The 20,028-nt window shown below is 44.1% G+C and overlaps 1 protein-coding gene across 2 annotated transcripts in view; it reads left to right on the top strand.

Moving 5' to 3' along the window:
* Positions 1 to 349: 349 nt before the first annotated feature.
* Positions 350 to 20,028, top strand: part of LOC114642997 (carbonic anhydrase-like) — a 67,039-nt gene continuing 47,360 nt past the window's right edge. Inside the window, exons 1-3 of one of the 2 annotated variants that reach the window (XM_028791722.2) lie at positions 350 to 539; positions 8,216 to 8,407; positions 18,948 to 19,066. In XM_028791722.2, the coding sequence (XP_028647555.1) occupies positions 506 to 539; positions 8,216 to 8,407; positions 18,948 to 19,066 (345 nt within the window). In that variant the 5' untranslated portion in view covers positions 350 to 505. Of the gene's footprint in view, positions 540 to 8,215; positions 8,408 to 18,821; positions 18,841 to 18,947; positions 19,067 to 20,028 lie in introns of those variants that run through there. The other variant, XM_051929303.1, reaches the window with a different exon arrangement.

The raw sequence follows: 20,028 nt of genomic DNA, 5'->3' as shown, positions 1-20,028 counted from the left end.
TTGAAAGGCGCTTTAACTAAAGGGGGGGGGGGGGGGGGGGGGGGGGCGCTGTGTGGTTAGGTGTCCGCAGCGCATCGCGGCTGTCTCGGATTTCGCCTTTACGTCAGCAAGAAGTGCACGACCATCCAGCGGCGCTCTCTTCGTCTCTCTGTCTTGTTCTTCTGCTTTTCGTTAAGGAAGTGCAAGGACGACTGGAGGCATTTCTTCGAAATGGGCGGAGAGCGGCAGAGAGAGAGAGAGAGAGGAGTCGTGTCGCTTGGTCCGACCGAAGCGCCGGCTTCTCCGCCTCCAGCTCCTCCCTGCTCTGACTTCGGCGTGCTGATATCATGTATCATGTATGTTGCCAACCCCTCGGAACGGGATAGCATGGCTGATTGCGGCTCCCGTATAAAACACGGGGAGTGCGCCGCACCAGGGTCACAAAGTGTCTGATCCGACCGAACGGCCGGCTGCCAAAAGCACGAAGGGACCTGCGGAGTGGACTGCGAACTTTGACAGCGGAGAGATGGCACACGACTGGGGATACGGACACCATAATGGTCAGGATACGACGATCGCGGTTGAATGAATGAGCGTGAGACCGGTCGCGATGTGCTTCTTACTGTTATTGGCACGGCGAGCAGTACACTGTGGGTACGGTAGCGTGCCAACTCTAATCCATTCACTTAACGACTGGAAGGTTACCTTATTTATTTATTTTTTGGCTCCTGCTCTGTTTAAGGTAAGGTGCAAGAACCTATAGCAGCAGTAGACGCAAAGCAGGAGTCCGTCCAGGACGGGACGGTGGGTCGTCTTCAAACGATACTTTGTAATAATTCTCAAAGAGGGTTGGCGGGGGGGGGGGGGGGGGGGGGATGTTAAGAAGAGGGAAACAGGTAAAGGTAGAGGAGACTTCAGCGGATGACTTGTCATCTCGCCTTCCTCAGATTAAGAACGCGTGAAGGTCATTTAGCTGCCAGGGATTTGCGTTAGAGACACGGGGAGACGGTGTCTGCTTACAACATGCTCATTCTTTCTGTATTTCTTCTCTCCTACTTCTCGCCGACTTTTTAAACAATAGCCGGAACAAAAAAAAATCGATTGTTTAAAAGTAGTTCAATGGGTCGCTTGAAAACTGCATGGCAAAGGGGGGTTTGACAGGAGGACGTTCATCTTTACTGAACATCAAGCCCGACCGCAGAAACGACGATCCTCGGCGCATCTGCACCGTGCATTTCAAACGATACCGTGGGAGTCTGCGGGCTGCGTGAAGGTCATTAAGCCTGTACGATAAGAGCCTCTTCTACTGCTAAATATTCGGCTTTTATCGAATGACAGTTCTGTTCAGGATTAGCGGGTTTGGAAAATGGAACGATGGACGGTTGAGGCGCTGACGGAAATATGCAGTAGTGCACAGTGTACGCTTGAACCCGGGTTCGGGTCCGGGTGCGAAGTGAACTCAGTTTGAAGTTTACACGTTTGTTTTGTATTCGTTTTTTTTTTTTTCCCTGGCCACCGGACCTTACTTTTTATTCTTTATTTAATTAGTGTTCCCTAATTCTGTTGTCTTTGTCCTTTTTCTCTTTCTTCGTCATGTAAAGCACTTTGAGCTACGTAATCTGTATGAAAATGTGCTATAGAAATAAATTATTGTTGTTAGGAGTTCATCCCGTAACTAACAGAACTATGGCAAGGTGAGAGCGTCCGACTCGGAGAAGTCAGTTCTCTTATCGCCGTCCCTTTTCAAATGTGTGTTTCAGTCCCAGGGCGGGTGCCACATCTCCGCGCTCCACAACTCTGTCCTCGGGCTGCAGGGTACGAGTGCTAAGCCCCCCTTGGTACTCAAAAGCGGTTAATACAATTCAGGAGTGCCAGGGGTTCTTCCAGTCGGTCATACAGACCAGTTTAAAGTCGGCAAGTAACCGAACCTGCAGGTTTTTGGGGAAGACGAGATGCTGGGTTTGTGATACCACGGCGATAACCACCACACCATACCGCCCGATTACTGACCCCAAATTATCCATCCATTTTATGAGCCTGATTACTCAGGGTCGCTGGCAGCCTGGAGCTTATTTCGGTAAGTTCTGGGATCAAAGCAGGAACAATGCCCGGTCTGGGCACCAGTTTGGCTGGCACAGGGCGAACACAACAACAACAACATTTATTTATATAGCACATTTTCATACAAAAAGTAGCTCAAAGTGCTTTACATAATGAAGAGAAGAAAAATAAAAGACAAAAATAAGAAATTAAAATAAAACAACATTAGTTAACATAGAAAGGAGTAACACACACATACGCATATCAGGGAACAAAAGAGAGTTGGAAATCCACCAAACCCGCATATCTGCATATTATGGAGTAAAATACTGTATGTGAAAGGCGCTATATCTATCTACCTCTCTTAAAGTTGTGGAGTAAAATACGTTTAAAGGTGCTAGCTGTGTGTCCTCGAATTGTGGAGTAAACTTTTATGAAAGGTGCTATATCTACCACTCTTAGAATTAGGTTGTAAAATATTTGAAAGTTTTCATAGTGTTCTGTCTGGTTTGGAATTATGAAGACAAATCTGTGAATGGCGCTATATTCACCTGTCTTAGAATTAATGAAGAAAAATGTGTGAAGCGCACTATATCTGTCTGTCTTAGAATTATGGAGTAAACTGAGAAGAACTATACCTGTTTAAGAATTATGGATTAAAATATGTGGAAGAAACTATAGGTCTTAAAATTATGGAGTAAAATGTGAAAGGCGCTATATCTGTCCCGCTGCATGTTTTAGAATTGTGGATTAAAATTTTGTGAAAGGCGCTATATCTACTTATATGGCTGTCTTATAATCAAGGAGTAAAATATGTGAAAGGATATCGATTGATCGCAGGGTCACAAGGAGCCTGTCTCAACAAACGTTAGGACCAAGGCAACTGTAATTCCTGGTCCCATCGCAGGTTGAACAGACACAAACCCCCACACATGACACGAGCACACTTCAGGGGTCAGTTTAGCTTCGTTTATCCACCTGCCTGTCTATCTTTGGACTGTGGGAGACAACCGGAGAACACTCGCCCGAATACGGGAAGAACACGCAGAGCGGCAAGCAGGACGCACCCGGGACTTGTTGCGTGAAGCAGCGTTATCACCGCGCCACCCTGCCGCCTGTTATTATTTCTATTTACCGTGCGGTTATTTTTGTATTGGGGTGGAAAAAATAACACAATCGCAGGGAGAACACGCACACCGGGAAGCGAACTGTAATTTCCATCCATCCATTTTCCAACTCGCTGAATCCGAACACTGGGTCACGGGGGTCTGCTGGAGCCAATCCCAGCCAACACAGGGCACAAGGCAGGGAACCAATCCCGGGCAGGGTGCCAACCCACCGCAGGACACACACAAACACACCCACGCACCAAGCACACACTAGGGCCAATTTAGAACTGCCAATCCACCTAACCTGCATGTCTTTAGACTGTGGGAGGAAACCGGAGCGCCCGGAGGAAACCCACGCAGACACGGGGAGAACATGCAAACTCCACGCAGGGAGGACCCGGGAAGTGAACCCGGGTCCCCAGATCTCCCAACTGCGAGGCAGCAGCGCTACCCACTGCGCCACCGTGCCGCCCCCGCAATTTCCTATTACTATTATTATGGTAGAGCACGGGTTCGCGACATTTTTTGAGCGTTTTGTCTTAGCCCCCATATGACTTAAAAGACGCTTTAAATGAGAGCTTCAGTTAAGGCAGTGGTTCTCAAACTGTGGGGCGAGAAGTAACAAAAAAGGGGGGCGCGAAGATGTGAAAAAAAGAAATGCAAGAATCGAAAATATGAAAAATACATCTATTGAAACCAAAACAAATGAACTTAAACTACATTCTGATACTAGAAAAATAAATTATAGAGTTAGATAAATGTCGATAAAAGTTAAGTAGGTATAATATAATATACATCTATTTGAGTACTGAGAAAAGAGCTATATAAATGTAATGAATTATTATTATTATTATTATTATTATTATTATGATATATCATTACTGCGGTGGGTTGGCACCCTGCCCGGGATTGGTTCCTGCCTTGTGCCCTGTGTTGGCTGGGATTGGCTCCAGCAGACCCTGTGTTCGGATTCAGCGGGTTGGAAAATAGATGGATGGATGGATGGATATATCATTAAATTTAAAAAAGAACAAATTGGATATAGTGGGCTCCTTTCAAAAAAACGTTGGGGGGCGTGATTAAAACTGTAATGAAAACTCGGGTCGCAAATACGTAAAGGTTGAGAAATGCTGAGTTAAGGATCTAATCTTTCTACTCTTCTTTAACCCGACACGCCAGCTCACTCCATCAGAACTGCTCTTCTTTCCGTTTCCCACCCGTGGGCACTGGAACGTTTACTGTGGCCGCTCTCAAAAACTGCGACACTCCTTCTCGATCCGTACGCAACTTCACAAGCCATTCGTCCTCCAAGTCCAATCTTAAAACATATCTATGGAGCCTTTATCAGTAAACGTTCAGTGTGTATCCACACCCTACAATAGGCTCGTATTGTTCCTGCTTAGCCCCTGATGATTGCGGGTTAGGCTCCACCTGCCATGGACAAGCAGATTAAGAACAGTGTGTGTGTGTGAGAATATCTCCTGTAAACTTCTGATTGTGTTTTTAAATTATTTATACTCGGTCTTCGAATTGAATCATCTGTCTGTGTGTGTTTGTAAAATCATTTTTGTAAAATGTCCTTGAGTTTGTGACAAGGCGCAATATAAATAAAACTTATTGTTGTTATTATTATTACTTATAGTTTGTACTGTTTGCTTTTTCCGGGTTTCTTATGTCTTCTTGCCCGATGGTCAGGACTTAGATACTTTATTAATCCCAAGGGGAAATTCACATCAAGTATGCCGGCCGTTCCGAGGCGGCAGTCGCTTTACCGGCCAGTGAGTTATTTTTGAAGATCTAATCGAATAGTTCCGAGTATTCCGACTACGACCGGATTAAAATTTATCATTAAGTAAATAAATGTAATATAAAACACTGTGCACTGAATGCTTAATTAGAAGCTTCCCTTATGATCTTAGAATTCGCCCTGGCTCGATTCTTTTCGAAAGTAAAGAAATGAATAGAAATGGACAGTAAGAGAACATTAAACTGATAGGAATCGTGCGTTTTGCGACAAACATGAATTTGTGATATGAGGGCAGTCGCGTGAAAGAAAAGTCACCGATAATAAATGTTAATTTAGTCCAAAGTAGTAAAATAAAACAAAAAGAGGAAGAACGACTAATACGATCAGTGGGATCCGCTGAGCCTACAGCTTACAACTCATAAAATTGACTAATTCTGCCACTTCCCTAAACCCGCTTGCGTGTTATGGCGGTATTGTTTTGACTTCTTTTCTTAAATATCTGCTGGGCACGTCAAATTTAAATGTTATATCTATGCTACAAAAAATGTTAAAGAGCTAAACGATAAACGTTGCGCGACTTCGTACTCTTCTGCTATACAATAACATGGAATGCCAAGGTGGCGCAGTGTGTAGCACCGGTGCTTCATGCCTTGTCCGCTCGAAACCAGCATTTGGTCGTTTGCCTGGTGAACTTTACACGTCCCCCTCGTATCTATGTGAGTTTCCCGGTTATTTTTGTTTTCTTCTTACATGCCGAAGGATGTTGGATGGTTAACTGGAGATTCCAAAAAGTCTCATTATATGTCCTTAAACAGGCGCTGTGATGGACTGATGGTTAATTCTGACCTGCTATTATTAGATAAATAGATTGATAGGTAAATAGTACTTTATTTTGACCTTATTAATAAATTTGTGGATTATTATTATTTGTATCAACCCACTTAGGGTCACAAGGCAGCTAGAGCCTATTCCAGCAAGCCTTGGACACAAGGCAGGAATCATCCCTAGACAGGACGCCAGTCTGAACACACACACACACACCACATACACACTGGGGCCAATATGACAAAGCCAGCCCACCTCACCTAAATTTCTTTGGAGTGTGGGAGGAAGCCCACATGGACTTGAGGAGAACACACAAACTCCATACAGCATGCAACTGTGATGGGTCTCCTTTCTGAGAGGCAGCAGTACTGCCACTGTGCCATCTGTTGTTCTTATTTAACTGGTGTGTCTCAGGACTGTGGAAGCGGCCATGGCACCTGCACCTCAGAACAAGTCATCCACCTGAAGCTAAGCAGGTTTGGGTCCAACCAGGGCTTGGATGGCAGACCACCTAGGAAAAGCTTGGGTTGCTGCTAGAAGAGATGTTGGTGAGGCCAGCAGGGGGCGGTCTGTGTGTGGATCCTAATGCCCCAGTGCAGTGTTGGGGACACGGTGCTGTAAATCTGGCACTGTCCTTCAGATGAGGTGTAAAAATGAGGTCCTGGCTCTCTGTGGCCATTAAAGATTCCTGGGAAATCCTTTGTAAAGAGTAAGGTGCACCCTGATGTCCTGGCTAAATTGCCCATCATGGCCTGGTCACTCTGGCCCCCTAAATCCCCCCCCCCCCCCCCCCCCCCTCTCACCTCTTCACCACCTAACAGCTCATGTGTGGTGAGTGTACTGGCACACAAATGGCTGGCATGGATGCTACACATTAGTGGTGGTTGAAGTGGCTCCTTTGAGTAGTGAGAGAACAAAAAGCCTATACAGTATAAACGTAAAGAATTATTATTACTATCATTAAGGAAACCTGAGGACCCCTCGGGGAAATGCATGCAGATGTGGGGAGAACAAACAAACTTCATGCAGGGAGCACCCAGGACATGAAACCTGTATGGTGGTCTTGTTGTAAAGCAGTAGTGTTGCCACTGCGCTTTATTTTTATTTATTTATTTATTTAATCTGCATGTCTTTAGACTGAGGGAGGAAACTGACACAAATATGAGGAAAGCATGCAAACCCCCCACAGGGAGAACCCAGAATGTAAACTTTATGTAAGACAGAAGTGTCACTTTTTAAATTATTACTGTTAATATTTATTTTAACCTGCATGTCTTTGGATTGTGGGAGGAAAGTGGAGCCCACAGAGGAAAGCCACACTAACACAGGCAGAACAAGCAAACTCCATGCAGGAAGCATCCAGGACGGGTCTCCTTGCTGTGAGGCATCAGCAATACTACTGTGCCCCAAAACTGCTTATTATATCCATCCATTATCCAACCCGCTATATCCTAACTACAGGGTCATGGGGGGTCTGCTGGAGCCAATCCCAGCTAACAAGGCAGGAAACAAATCCCAGCAGGGATCCAGCCCACCGCAGGGCACGCACTAGGGACAAATTAGAATCGCCAATCCATCTAACCTGCATGTCTTTGGACTGTGGGTGGAAATCTACCCAGACACAGGGAGAACATGCAAACTCCATGCAGGGAGGACCCAGGAAGTGAACCCTGGTCTGCGAGGTCTGCGAGGCAGCAGCGCTACCCACTGCGCCATTGTGCCGCCCCTTATTATTATTAGTGCTCTGGTAAGTGATACTCCCTTTCACTTTGACACCCATGCAGTCACCATCTGTGTGGACTTTGCATGTTCTCTCATGTGGGCATTGATTTTGTTTTGAGTAGTCCCGCTTCTTCTCAAAGGTGTTCATGTTGGTTTAATAAGAGCAATTCACACCCGATAGACTTCGGTGCTGCATGTTTGTTACTTGCACCGAACTCTACAGTAATAATTAAGAAGAATAATGTTTTATTTACGCAGTGGGTAGTGCTACTGCCTTGCAGTTGGGAGACCTGGGGACCTGGGTTCGCTTCCTAGGTCCTCCCTGTGTGGAGTTTGCATGTTCTCCCCGTGTCTGCGTGGGTTTCCTCCAGGCGCTCAGGTTTCCTACCACAGTCCAAAGACATTCAGGTGCATTGGAGATACTAAATTGGCCCTAGCGTGTGCTTGGTGTGTGGGTGTGTTTGTGTGTGTCCTGCGGTGGGTTGGCACCCTGCCCGGGATTGGTTCCTGCCTTGTGCCCTGTGTTGGCTGGGATTGGCTCCAGCAGACCCCCGTGACCCTGTGTTCGGATTCAGCGGGTTGGAAAATGGATGGATGGATGGATTATTTATATGGCATCTTAAGCTCCGCAACTGCACAACCCCATAAAGGTGGGGGGAAAAATTATAGAAACTGAACGGATGGAATGCGCGATTGCTATTTAATTGAACGCAGTGTACAGCAGATGAACCTTTATGAATGTCTGTTTGCTTCATTTTATATTTTTCTCATTAATGTGTGTATTTATTGTTAGGACCAAGCACCTGGAGCAAGTCTTTCCCGATCGCCGATGGACCAAGGCAGTCCCCCATAAACATCGTACCTGACCAAGCTCAGCACGACCCATCCCTGAAGCCCCTCTCCATCAAATACGACCCGAGCACTGCCAACGGCATCCTCAACAACGGCCATTCTGTCCAAGTGAGCTTCGCCGATGGTGACAACAGTAAGTATGCTTGTAACTCGATCGCTTTGCACGTTCTGTTCTCTGTTGTTAAAGGCGCTATATACGATACAGGGGCCGACCTATAGCGTTGGTATTCGTTCCGTTTACCCTAAAGCCAAGCCCATTGCTCCCAACAATGTGCTTTTTTTTGTGTGTGTGTTCATCCCTTATGTGTTTATTAGCTGCTGGCGCCCGTCTGTGAGTTGTGGAGCTCATTAGTCATCACCTGGCGAAGGTAACCTGACGACTTGCTATCTAACTGTGTAAACGGAATCGACTCTGTCTTTCTTACCACCGACCTACCGAAACAACTTTTATTATAATAAACACACTTCAGTGGCAAAATAATAAACCCACGCGCCAGAGGAAAAAACAAAACGAGTACAGCTTTGAGTAGTGAGAAAAGCGCTATACAAATGCAAAGAATTATTATTGAGCGCTTTGAGTAGTGAGAAAAGCGCTATACAAATGCAAAGAATTATTATTGAGCGCTTTGAGTAGTGAGAAAAGCGCTATACAAATGCAAAGAATTATTATTGAGCGCTTTGAGTAGTGAGAAAAGCGCTATATAAATGCAAAGAATTATTATTATTATTATTACAGCGACTTAAAACAAATCGGGGCGTCGCGGGAAAAAAAAGAGCTTTGAAGAAGTCACATTGCGGGCGACAGCTCGATCACGACGTCCTGAAAGCCAAATGCCCCTCGAAGGAAAGGGGAGGATTTTTTTTTTATGTTACATTAAAAAAAATGTCAGTCCCGTGCACCTCGCTGACAGTTCAGCTGCTCTTCCGCCGCCGCCGCAAAAAACTTTCTTCATCCTCTTCAAGTCTGCGCTGCGGGTGTTTGATGCGAATTAGCGCAGTGCGCCACTAAACTAAAGACGACACGGCGGGCGCTGATGAAGGTCCGCGATGTCTGTAGACTTTTTAATATCGGCGCGCTTTGTCAGCCACCCCATCATTTTTTATTTTTAATTTTTTTTTTCCGAATAAACCTTCTCTGGTTTCTGGTGTTAGGGAGCAGATCTTGAATGAGGGGACCGGGCTGCTACAAAACGAAGCTGAAAGACCCTCGATCTGAAACGACAACCACAGGTGGCTTAGACCCTGGACTGTCAGGCACGCGAATGGCAGTTCAATGGACTGCTGACTGACTGACTTGTTAAGCCTTTTTAACCGGAAATGTTATGACACCTGGGGGGTGTACATGTGCTTTCTCAATTTTTTTATTTTTAATAAATTTGTAAAAATCTCAAGTAAACTTTTTTCACGTTGTCATTATGGGGTGTTGTGTGTAGAATTCTGAGGAAAAAATGAATTTAATCCATTTTGGAATAAGGCTGAAACATAACAAAATGTGCAAAAAGTGATGAAGCGCTGGGAATACTTTCTGGATGCACTGAATATGAAGGCCTATTTAGTAATAATAATAATATTAATAATAATCAGTCAGTCATTATCCAATCCTCTATATCTTAACTACAGGGTCACGGGGGTATGCTGGAGCCAATCCCAGCCAACACAGGGTGCAAGGCAGGAAACACACCCCGGTCAGGGTACCAGCCCACCGCAGGACACACACACACACACACACACACACACTAGGGACAAATTAGAATCACCAATGCACCTAACCTGCATTTCTTTGGATTGTGGGAGGAAACCCACGCAGAAACAGGGAGAACATGCAAACTCTATGCATGGAGGACCCGGGAAGCGAATCTGAGTCCCCTAACTGCGTGGCAGCAGCGCCACCACTGCGCCACCATGCCGCTAGTAGAAAACATATTTGTGAAATTCCTGATTTTACATGGACTTTCAGTGCTTGCAGTAACTCGCAGGCTAAGTTTGATTTTTCTTGATCTTTCAGTCCCCTCCTAGGTGGCCTACATGACATTACAGATTTCTGTTTTCTCCACAAATTGGAAAATATTTTTTCATTTTTTTTTTTGGCCCCTAGCAAGTCAGACATCTTAACAAATAAAGAAAGATGCAGGATAGTAAGAGGCGGCGCTGGTTCTGATTTCTTAAGGGACTTTGGTAATGTGAACTGTTGAAATGACAAAACGCGGCAGATGGAAATTCTCAAGGACGTCAAGGGAGGTTTGTAGACATCAAAAAAAAAAAAAAAAAAGTATAAAATTTAATAAACATGAAATGAATAGAAGTAAACATTGAATGGTGTGCATATTGTACATTGTATATTAACTTCATATTTTCACAGTACAAAAATACAATAAAATGTTAAATAATGATATTAAATAAATATGTGTACATTTACATTTAAGCAGTGTTTTTGTCAATATCAATCCATTATTTCAATATGAATTATTGTTGCATTGCCAGGGGCAGCAGGTTGGCACAGTGGGAGCTCTGCTGCCTCGCAGTAAGGAGACCCCCAGTCCTCCCTGTGTGGAGTTTGCATGTTCTCCCCGTGTGGGTTTCCTCCCACAGTCCAAAGATATGCAGGTTAGGTGATTTGGCAATGCCAGTCTGTGTGTGTGTGTGTGTGTGTGTGTGTATTCACCCTGCAATAGACTGGCACCCTGTCCAGCGTTTGTTCACACCTTGCACCCGACACCATCCGAGATAGGCTCCCCCCCCCCCCAAACCCCATGACCCTGGACTGGATTAAACCGGTTAGAAAATGACACATCATTCTGCATCGCCATAAACTCACCATAACACAGAATTCTAAATTTGCATAAAGTGAGTACATTTGCATATGGGAACGCCCCCTTTTGCAACAAAACTGCAAATTCTTCTTTCTTATCCTCCTCTCACCATAATTTTTTTTTTTTGCACTGTGAGAAAGAAAAATACAACGAGGCTTAGCAAAATAATTTTTCCACCTGTTGTGAATTTGTTTTTGTGATTTATAGCAGATGAGTTATTTTTGATATACTGGTGAAACTGTAGCCCACCCTACAAAAGAAAAGCAACACTTCCTTCTCCACTGGTCACCAAAGCACTTTCACATTCGACCGGCTTGTTGATTGTCTCCTGTGTGACGAACACTTGAGATATTTTTGCATGTCTGTCTTGTGCTTTTGATGACCTGTTGCCTCTCATTCTGCCCTTCGTTCATAATTCTGGCACCCGTGTCACCAGTCCTTTCTTGCAATTCACCACTTTGAACCTGTCTGCATTGCCACATTCTGTGGACAGCGTGCTGCATAAACCGAGTGCCCATGTGTGTGCCTCGGTGCCTGACCTTATTCTCGCCATACCAGTCTTCAGAGAGCTCTTTGGATGTGTCTCCCAGCTGCTACAGTCCATTGGACTTGGATGTGTTGTCACTTTTGAGCCTCAGATTTGGACCTTGGGCTCTCAAAGGAAGCCAATGGATTGGTGTGGCATACAGGCGACCTCTGACCCCGGGTGGACGAAGTGTGGCAGAGCCGGGTTGGCATGCATGTGTGTGTTGCTGCTGAAGACCTGAGTATTCTGGCATAATTGGCATTGAAGAAGCCAATGGCTCTTCTTTAGGGTAACTTACCAGTATTCAACATAAAGAGACCAGTTCTGTTTTTCCATCTCCCGCACCCCCAAAGCCCCTTAGCACCAGCGCGAAGCATTCCATTACTATTGAAAGTGATGTAAAAATGCATTATTTGTGTCAAATGACCCTCCCACAACCCTAATCTTAACCATATTCTGAATGGGCGGAGCTATGGAGGTCTGCAGTCAGACTTTATTGGTTCCCTCTGATGTCGGCTCCACCTACTACATGGGCTGCCCTCTGGTGTCGGCTCCACCTACTACATGGGCTGCCCTATGGTGTCGGCTCCACCTACTACATGGACGGCCCTCTGGTGTCGGCTCCACCTGCTACATGGACGGCCTCTGGTGTTGGCTCCACCCCTTTGGAGCTCCATTGTGGAGGCTGTGGCCTGCATAGATATATTCAGTACTTGAACGTGGCAAGTGTAGAAGAGTTGCTTTGCACGGTGCTTGTTGTGTTGCTCACCAGTAGGCATCCAAATTGCATGTTGTGCCATTTATAAAAATTGTGGTCAAGCGACTACTCGCACTGTATGTTAGAGTCACCAGTTGTATCTGTACTCAAACTGTATGAGTGCATTCAGCATTACACGACATGGGTGCTCAGGCTATGTATGCACAATGAATTTTGGGAAATTTTGATGGCGACATCAGAAAATTGTATGCAGTTGATGGAAACTGCTGACGTGACAGAAGTTCTACTGATTGTGTGGCAGCCCAATTGTAAGAGGCAATCGAGCAGCGCAACCCCTCTAATACTGCAGGTGAAACAATAGCCAATGAAAATGAAATTGGTGGCTGCAGTGTATCAAAATAGCCCAGTGAATGCCAAGCGTAATGCTTTACACAATGCCCGGTGTAGGCGGATGATTACATCAAATATCCTTTCAGTCGTTTTTCTTATGGATGAAAACGCTGTCGCATCCCGTGGGACTGAATGTGTGATGGGCGGCCCAAGTGGGATAGAATATCTGGAGGAGCCGGCTATTATGCGGCCCGTGAGCAGCAGACAGATACGACCCTTAAGGCCCCAATGGACAGATTGTTTTTGTTTTAAAAATGGAGTATTTCAATGAAAACGACATAGCATGGATGCAGCTTCAAACTTCTAAAACACAGATGACGACATATTAGAATAAACTCTACCTGTAGTGTGTCACTTCATCGCTTGTACCTTAAATGGACTTTAACAAAGCTTTTGTTTCTATTGAATAGCATTACGTGACCAATAGGAAGCCCCCGAAGTCCTAATGTCTTACTAAGCATCCACCTTAAACGCATGGTGGTGACATTCACTAAATCCACCACCTGCCTGATGGCCATCACAAGCAGAAAATCGGCTCCTATATCAGTTGAACCCTTGTTCGTTTGCAGCCTTGATTTTTATGGCCCTGCCGCATTGCAAATGTCCACATTGCACTCTAGCACCCCCTAGAGGGCTCCAAGCTGCCAGCCTGTTCATTCAGCCCTCCGTTAAACTTGGGAGGAAAGTGACAAGAAAAAATTATGACTTTGTGAGCTGAAGTGCCCTTCATAAATTTCTTGAATAAAAATGGAACATTCTACTCCCTGCAGTGCCAACTCCTTTTAAAATATTCGAATGGAGTGCAGGTAACGGGAAAATAAGAAATGAAAAATGAATTTAAGAACCCGTCAGAGTGCAGCCTCAACAGCTTAAGACATTTTATAGCCAAGGCCTGGCACAGTGTGACCCCCTCACCCACCACCCCACCCCCACTCCTATCCCCTTCAAAGAAGCAACGACAAGGCTGAAATCCCACCGCTGGGCCACTGCAGCGGGTGACTCAGAGTTGATTTATTATAGAAACGTGGATCTGGGTCACATACTGACAGCTTAGGGAAAGGTGCTATAAAATCGGCTCCATAATATGGAATTATTTTTATTTATTTGTAGACTTTGTCAAAAACATTTCGCCTTTTTTTTTTTAAAAAAAAAAAAAAGGTTCCTGGTGGGTTCAGTTAGATTTAACTAATGAAGGTAAAATAAATTGGTTTTAGAAACTGTCAGCCCGTGCGAGATTAGGATAAGACTTCTGGATAGCTGGGATCTGGCAGGATTACTGCAATGAGGATTTAAGAGGAATTAGGCAGACGGCAGCTAAAAAAACGCCATGCAGTCTGACTGATGGTGGTGATGATGCCGCCGTTTTTATTTATTTATTTGTTTGTTTATTTATTTAAATGATAACCTGATGAAATGTAAGATGATGCCAGCATTAATTCAATAATTCATTGCAACCCTTTTAAAAGCTAAACAGTCAATGACTGGGAAGGATAAAGTGCTTCAGCTCTTTTCTGTCAGCGCTTTCCTACATTTTCTTAAAGGGACACTCCATCCCAAAGTGACCTACTGTTTAATGTTACTCGCCCCATGTGGTTTGTAATGGCAGCCTAGACTTTTCTATCCACGCAGAATGGAGATGGCAAAGATTTTGATGCAGTTGAGGAGTATGGTGACCACGCTGGACAACAACAAACAATATTGAAAAATTATTGTAATTATTGTAAAGAATCTCCCATTAGTCGTGTCCCATAATCCATGTGTCGAGTCGTCCAGTCATAGACAGCAGTGTAGCGGTTAAAGGTTTGGACTTCAGACCCTGAAGTTGTAGGTTCCAATCTCACTTCTGACACCACTTTGTGACCCTGAGCAAGTCACTTCACCTGCCTCGGCTGCAATTTGAAAGACAAAAGAAATGGAAGCAGTCATATATCTCAAATGTTGTAAGCAACCTTAAATAAAATCATCGGCCAAATAAATGTATCGAGGAACTGTAGTGTAGAGTAGTGGTTAGGGCTTTGGACTGCAGCCTTTGAGGTTGTGCATTCAAATCCCACTACTGACACCACTTTATGACCCTGAGCAAGTCACCTGACCTGCCTGTGCTCCAATTGGAAAAACAAAAGCCTATGGAACCAATCCTATATCTCAAGCCCTTTTTGGATAAAAGTATTGGCAAAATAAATAAATGTATTCTCACAACAACATGTGAATCACTCAATTTAATTTTTTTTCTTTTGTATTTGGCAAATATTAGTCAAAAACTCTTCAACAGCAAACAGTATTGAAATACCCATTAAGGGGAAAAAACAAATCTCACGTTCCTCGTGTCACATAATCCACATGTCAACTCATCCAGTCGTAGAGAGCAGTGTAGTGTAGTGTGACAGTTAAAGGTTTGGACTTCAGACCCTGAGGTTGTAGGTTCCAATCTCACTTCTGACACCACAGTGTGACCCTGAGCAAGTCACCTCAACTGCCTGGGCTCCAATTGGAAAGACAAAAGAAATGGAACCAGTCGTATATCTCAAATGTTGTAAACCACCATAAATAGAAGCATTGGTCAAATAAATACATGTATTCTCACAACATGTGAATCACTCATTTTTTTCTGATTTTTTTTTGGTAAATTTTAATCAAAAACCTTTCAACAGCAAACAATATTGAAACATCCATTATGGGGAAAAAACAAATCTTACGTTCCTTGTGTCACATAATCCACATGTCAAGTCATCCAGTCATAGAGAGCAGTGTAGTGTAGTGTGGCGGTTAAAGGTTTGGACTTCAGACCCTGAGGTTGTAGATTCCAGTCCCACTTCTGACACCACAGTGTGACCCTGAGCAAGTCCCCTCACCTGCCTGGGCTCCAATTAGAAAGACAAAAGAAATGGAACCAGTCGTATATCTCAAATGTTGTAAGCCACCTTAAATAGAAGCATCGGTCAAATAAATACATGTATTCTCACTACATGTGAATCATTCATTTTTTTCTGATTTTTTTTTTTTGGTAAATTTTAATCAAAAACCTTTCAACAGCAAACAATATTGAAACATCCATTATGGGGGAAAAAAACAAATCTCACGTTTCTCGTGTCACATAATCCACGTGTTGAGTCATCCAGTCATAGAGAGCGGTGTAATGAAGTGGTTAAAGCTTTAGACTTCAGACCTTGAGGTTGTAGATTCCAATCCCACTTCTGACACCACTTTGTGACCCTGAGCAAGTCCTTTCACTTACCTGGGCTGCAATTTGGAAAAACAAAAGAAATGGAATCAATCATATCTCAAATGTTGTAAGCCACCTTAAATAAAAGCATCGGCCACAAAAATACATCTATTCTCACAACATTTGAATCACTTTTTTTTTTCTTTTGTTTTTGGTAAATATTAGTCAAAAATCCTTCAACAGCAAATAATATCGAAATATCCATTAAGGGGGGAAAAAACCTAAACTCACGTTCTTCATGTCGCATAATCCACGTGTTAAGTCATTTGGTTGTACGGAAAACTGTAGTGTAGAGTAGAGTAGCGGTTGAGGCTTTGGACTGCAGCCTTTGAGGTGGAGTTCAAATTCCACTACTGACACCACTTTGTGACCGTGAGCAAGTCACCTGACCTGCCTGTGCTCCAGCTGGAAAAATAAAAGCAATGGGACCAATGGTATATCTCAAATGTTGTATACCACCTTAAGTAAAAGCATCGGCCAAATAAATAAATGTATTCTCACAACAGGTAAATCACTCAGATTTATTTTCTTTTGTTTTTAGTAAATATTAGTCAAAAACCCTCCAACAGCAAACAATATTAAAATATCCATGAAGGAGGGGGGGAAAATCTCATGTTCTTCATGTCACATAATCTACATGTCACGTCATCCAGTCGTAGAAAGTAGTGTAGCAGTTAAAGCATTAGATTTCGGACCCCGAGGTTGTAGATTCCAATCCCACTTCTGACACCACTGTCTGGCGGTAAGCAAAGACACAAGAAATGGAAGCGATCATTTATCTCGGGGGTTGTAAGCTGCCTTGAATAAAAGCATCGGCGAAATAAATAAATGTGTTCTCACGACATGCAATGAGAAGCCAAGCAATATAACACCTTTTATTGGCTAACTCATAAGATTACGGGCTCCTCCGGTCTCCCTCAGGTAAGATTAGGGGCCCCAGTTCAAAATCTTGCACATTGTAATTAGATCAGTTAGTCAATGAAAGGTGTCGTTTTGCTTGACTTCTCATTGCATACATAATGGCTAACCCGGTACAACACCCCACTACTTCTCACAACACGCACATCGCTTGTGGTTTTTGATTTTTTGGTAAATTTGGGTCAAAAACCCTTTAACAGCAAACAATGTCAAAACATCCATAAAAAAAGACTCGTGTTACTCGTGTCACATAATCCATGTGTCAAGTCATTTGGTTGGTAGAAGACCTTGTGGTGTAGTGGTTAAGGCTTCGGACCCTGAGATTATCCCACTTCTGACACCTGTATGACCATGAACAAGTTGCTTCATCTGCCTGCGGACCAACTGATAAATGCTGATAATGTAACCAATCATATCTGAAATGCTATAAGTCACCATGGATAAAGACATCCATCCATCCATTTTCCAACCCGCTGAATCTGAACACAGGGTCACGGGGGTCTGCTGGAACCAATCCCAGCCAACACAGGGCACAAGGCAGGAACCAATCCCGGGCAGGGTGCCAACCCACCACAGGACACACACAAACACACCCAGCACACACTAGGGCCAATTTAGAATCGCCAATCCACCTAACCTGCATGTCTTTGGACTGTGGGAGGAAACCCACGCAGACACGGGGAGAACATGCAAACTCCACGCAGGGAGGACCCGGGAAGCGAACCCAGGTCCCCCAACTGCGAGGCAGCAGCACTACCCACTGCGCCACCGTGCCGCCCATTGGATAAAGACATTGGCCAGTTAAATAAATGTATTCTCGTGATCAGTAAATCACTCGCCAGTCTGGCATTGTACACCTCCATAGAATTGTGTATACTGTATATATTTTTTGCTCCATTCTGCATGGAAATATGAAACTAAATTTCATTCTCTAGTATCACTACAAACCACATGGGTTAAGTAAATACACGTATAAAGAAAATAATAATTTTTAGGTGGAGTATTCCTTTAAATATTTGTGAGGTTCTGAATCACAATGTAGGGTGGGCTTTGATAATGACAATGGATTCTTCGCTCTTCGCTTGCTGTACTAAACTAAATGTTTATATGACTTTGGAGGCTTGCCGTTTTTATAGTCCTATTTTCATGATAGAATGCCTGCTCAAAGTGGTAGCAGCTCATCCCCGGGGCTCATGCAACTTGTCAGCGACATTACACAATTTTCATTAAAGAACAATCTGTGTTGTAGAGCGCCTTTCACAGTGCGCCATCTCAAATACAATGCTCCGTACAATTTATGTTGTTAAATTAAGAGAGGTCCCCACAATCCTAGTGTAGGTTACTAATTCATCCGAGCAGTTTAACTATAGCATCAATCAATAAAAACGGAGACGGCAGAAAGTTGAGTAAAGGTGATAACAGAAGCGCGTGCACGCAATCAGCCCATTATGAAGCAGGCGCGACGCGACTCCTCACAAAACTCCTCGGCGGCGGTTTACAACTTTTCTTCCATCAGGAATCGAACAAAATCCACCCATGTAAAGCACCTCACTCTTTATCTAGTGAACGAGCGGTAACTGTTAGCGGAATCTGGAATCTAACAATCTGCCTGCCATGCGCTGTGTTTGGCCTCTCGTGTGCGCGCCCCCGAGAGCTCCGCTCGAGCCCGACGGCTGAATGAATCAGAGCAGTAAAGCGCCGTCTGCTCGGGCTAAAGGTCCTCCGGATCGAGTTAATATTAAACCGACGTCATTTTATTTCTCTGCATGACGTGTGGCTGCTTTTATCAGTCAGCTGTGGAAGGGCATTTATTTATTTATTTGTACGTTTTTGTTTTGAGTATCTGAGGGTATACAGACTTTTGAGTTTGAGGAGTTGGGTGGGCGTTTGAAGGCTGGCCCGTCTAAGGGACCGACGTAAAGCAAAATAAAGCTAAAGTAGAAATAGGAGTTTGGAGAACATCTGTCTGATCTCTGCATGGGTACAGTACAGCATCAAGAAATTGACAGTGCGAATCCAACCTGGCCAGAATGACTGGTTACTGTTAACCTAAAAAATGATCCATGTCATCTCTTTTCTTTCCCACAGGTCTAACTGGAGGACCGGTCCAGGGGACCTACAGGTTGGCCCAGTTTCACTTTCACTGGGGCTCGACTGACCATCATGGCTCTGAACACACGATACACGGGAAACCCTTTGCTGCTGAGGTACTGACGATTTTGCTGTAGGATAAAATACTTTCTTGGGCTGTTGGATGATGCAGGCTTATTGTTTCTTGTTTTACTAAATAACTCCATAAGTGTTTCAAGTTTAGTCATGGAGGGAGGGGGTCAGTCAAAAGTTGAAGGTGGAGCACCTCTAAAGACATTTGATCCTCCAACTCTGAGGTTCTTATCCACTCATGCAGTTCTGCAGCTGGGTGTTCTGCTGCTTCTTCTGTCCTCCTCTTGGTTTATGTGTGTTGTTTAATTGAACAGAATTAACAAGTTTCAACTGAGCAAAGTTTTCTCTAATAACCAGCTGGCATTAAAACCTGATAGATTACCAATGCGTTACGAGAGCTTACCATTAGGGAAGTGGAAGAATGGCAGCTAAAAATGGGGCTTGACAGTCCTCACTGAACCAGAATTCAAACATCTCGAGCAGTAATAACCCTTTGCAATGCAGCTATGGGAGGCATGATGTCCATTCAGCATATACAGTCGGCTCCATAAATATTTGGACAGTGACACGATTTTAATAATTTTGCCACCACAATGGATTTGAAACGATGCAGTCAAGATGTGCGTGAAGTATAAACTTTCAATTTTAATTCAATGGGTTTACCAAAAATATCGTATGAGCTGTTTTAAAAAGTCAGCCATTTTTATACATGGTCCCCTATTTTCAGGGGCTCAAAAGTATGTGGACAAACGAACCTAATCCTAACTATAACGGTCGTTTTCAATATTTGGTGGAATGTCCTTCACAGTCAATGACTGCCTGAAGTCTGAGCTCGCGGCCATCTCCAAGTGTTGGGTTTCCACTCCAGTGATGCTCTGCCAGGCCTTTACTGTCGCTGTCTTCGGGTACTGCTGTTCGTTGGACTTTCTGCCATCAGTTTTGTCTTCAGTTAGTGACATTGGCCATTAAAGAATATTCCACTACTTTGTGTTATAAAGCCCTTGGT

The sequence above is a fragment of the Erpetoichthys calabaricus genome, chromosome 6 (genome assembly GCF_900747795.2).
Source record: "Erpetoichthys calabaricus chromosome 6, fErpCal1.3, whole genome shotgun sequence".
NCBI classification, from domain to species: domain Eukaryota; kingdom Metazoa; phylum Chordata; class Cladistia; order Polypteriformes; family Polypteridae; genus Erpetoichthys; species Erpetoichthys calabaricus.
The sequence above is the reverse complement of the archived record's forward strand: the minus strand, read 5'-3'. Positions and strand labels throughout refer to the sequence as shown.